The sequence below is a fragment of the Merops nubicus genome, unplaced genomic scaffold (genome assembly GCF_000691845.1).
Source record: "Merops nubicus isolate BGI_N331 unplaced genomic scaffold, ASM69184v1 scaffold25535, whole genome shotgun sequence".
Taxonomy (NCBI): Eukaryota; Metazoa; Chordata; class Aves; order Coraciiformes; family Meropidae; genus Merops; species Merops nubicus.
Window position 1 is genome coordinate 3,169 of NW_008607982.1, and position 1,937 is coordinate 5,105.

A 1,937-nucleotide genomic window follows, 5' to 3' on the forward strand; every position below is an offset into this window, starting at 1 on the left:
GGACCCCCCTTCTGAACCCCTTGGTCTACAGCCTGAGGAACAAGGAGGTGAAGGAGGCTTGGAGAAGACTCATGGAAACGAAACCATCCTGAATTGTGTGGGTTTAGGGCCAGCTAGGATGGAGGTGTGGGTGATGGGCTCAGTGTTTGATTAAACCTCTCAGCTTGATGACTTTTTGGGGGTCTTTTTTGCACGTTGACTGACGTGATGCTTGGAGCCTTTGAAGCTTCAGCTGGACAGGAGCCAGGTTGTCTTGTCTAGAGTGGGTTTTTCCCAAGAAAGGTTGGACCAGATGATCCTGGAGGTGCCTTCCAACCAGATAGTGTTTCCATGATCCACCACCATCAGCTGAGAACACTGATAACTTCACTCAGCTCTCCAAACACTGGTAATTATCTTCAGTAGCTGATTTAACCTGATGAAGACACGAGTAGAGAACTACAAACGTGAATTTCTCATTTGAACCTTTTCCCTCTACCCTTTTTCAGGCCAAATTAAACCAGGAGAACATGGCCAAAATTGCTGCAATTGCCTGCACTCAAATCACTGAGCTGTGTGTTGACCCCTTTTTCTAAACCAGAAGGAGCAGGGGGTGAATTCCACCCTCCCACTGAGGGAAATTCCCTTTTTAAGAGAGAATTGCCAAATAATTAAGGGCCAGCATAACCTGCCTCAGGACGCCAGCACTTTTTAGGTAGAAAAATAGAGCTGACAGCCAATAGCTGACATGGTACCCAAAAAATAAGATTTCTTTTTCATGCTCCAACCTCAGGAAATGATTCAGGGCACTGTGCAGCTCGTTTGATTTTAAGCAGCTAAAAATTGAGGCAAAAATAGCGAATTTGGGTGACCTTTATTTGGCTTGATGGCACTTTGGGAGCTTTTTGAGGGGATGAATCCCCCCCCCCAAGGGCAGATACTACCAAGGAACCCCCATCCTTGGCTTTCTCTCACCCTGCTGGCAGCAATGACAGCCCAAATCTCCCCGTGGTGCCAACCAGAACGGGTCCCAGGAGCTGTGATGTTCTCACCATCCTCCTCCACAGCCAATATTTTGCAGCCCGTGCCTGCCCCAACGTCTACTCCTGATGCCTTCCTGCAGAGAGAGCTGCTGGGGGGATGCACAGACATGAAAAAAAAGGCAAAACCACTCCAATTTGGGTATTCCCTCAGCTCTGCAGCCTCTGGTGGGAGCAGGGCTTAGCTCCAGCATGAGCCTAAATATTTGGGTTGGAGGGAGAAGCTGCTCAGTTGCATGGAATCAAGTCAGGATGGATCAGTTGGTTTATTAACAGGCACCCAGGGGTCGAGCAGCTGAAACCTGATTTGTTCCCAGAGCCTCCTGATAATTCCCTGGTTATTATTTAATCCACTCAGCTGCTCTGGCTGACACTGGCAGCCCAGGGCAAACACCCTCCCAGGCTCTTTGTGTTCCCATTCCTCTCTTATCAGCTGAGCTGCCACCCCCAACAGGAGCCCTGGGACCTCTCCAGGACAGCCACCCACACCAAGCAGGGCCAGCTCAGACCCTGGTGCCCCTCCCAGCACCTAGGGCAGAGGTTTCACCCCCTCCCTGGCCCCTGTTTCAATGTTTGACCACCCTTAGAGGAGTTTTTTTCCCCCCCCCTCCTCTTTTTGTTTCTAACTGGCATGGCCCACGTTGCAAAATCAGGATGGGAAGTCTCAGATTCACCCTCCTCGTGGAGAACTTGCTGGTGACATCAGGGCAAAATGCAGATGATGTTATTAACTCCTGCAGTGGTCCCTGAGGTGGGTTCTCAAGCTGCACTTCAGCCCCAGTTCTTTCACATCTGAGGTAGATGACCCATTTCATGACAGTGAGACAACCCCAGTGAGCCAAGTCCTCCCCTCTTCACCATCCCACATCTCCCCAGATGGGCCAACTGGGACCTCCTGGAGCTGGGAGCTCTGTTTGC

The 1,937-nt window shown here is 50.7% G+C and overlaps 1 protein-coding gene across 1 annotated transcript in view; it reads left to right on the plus strand.

The window, feature by feature from the left end:
* The window catches only part of LOC103772798 (olfactory receptor 5G3-like), a 970-nt gene extending 863 nt beyond the window's left edge, over positions 1-107 (plus strand). The window contains 1 exon segment of the mRNA XM_008940142.1: positions 1-107. This exon segment is cut by the window's left edge and continues 31 nt beyond it. Within this exon segment, the coding sequence (XP_008938390.1) occupies positions 1-107 (107 nt within the window).
* Positions 108-1,937: the final 1,830 nt, after the last annotated feature.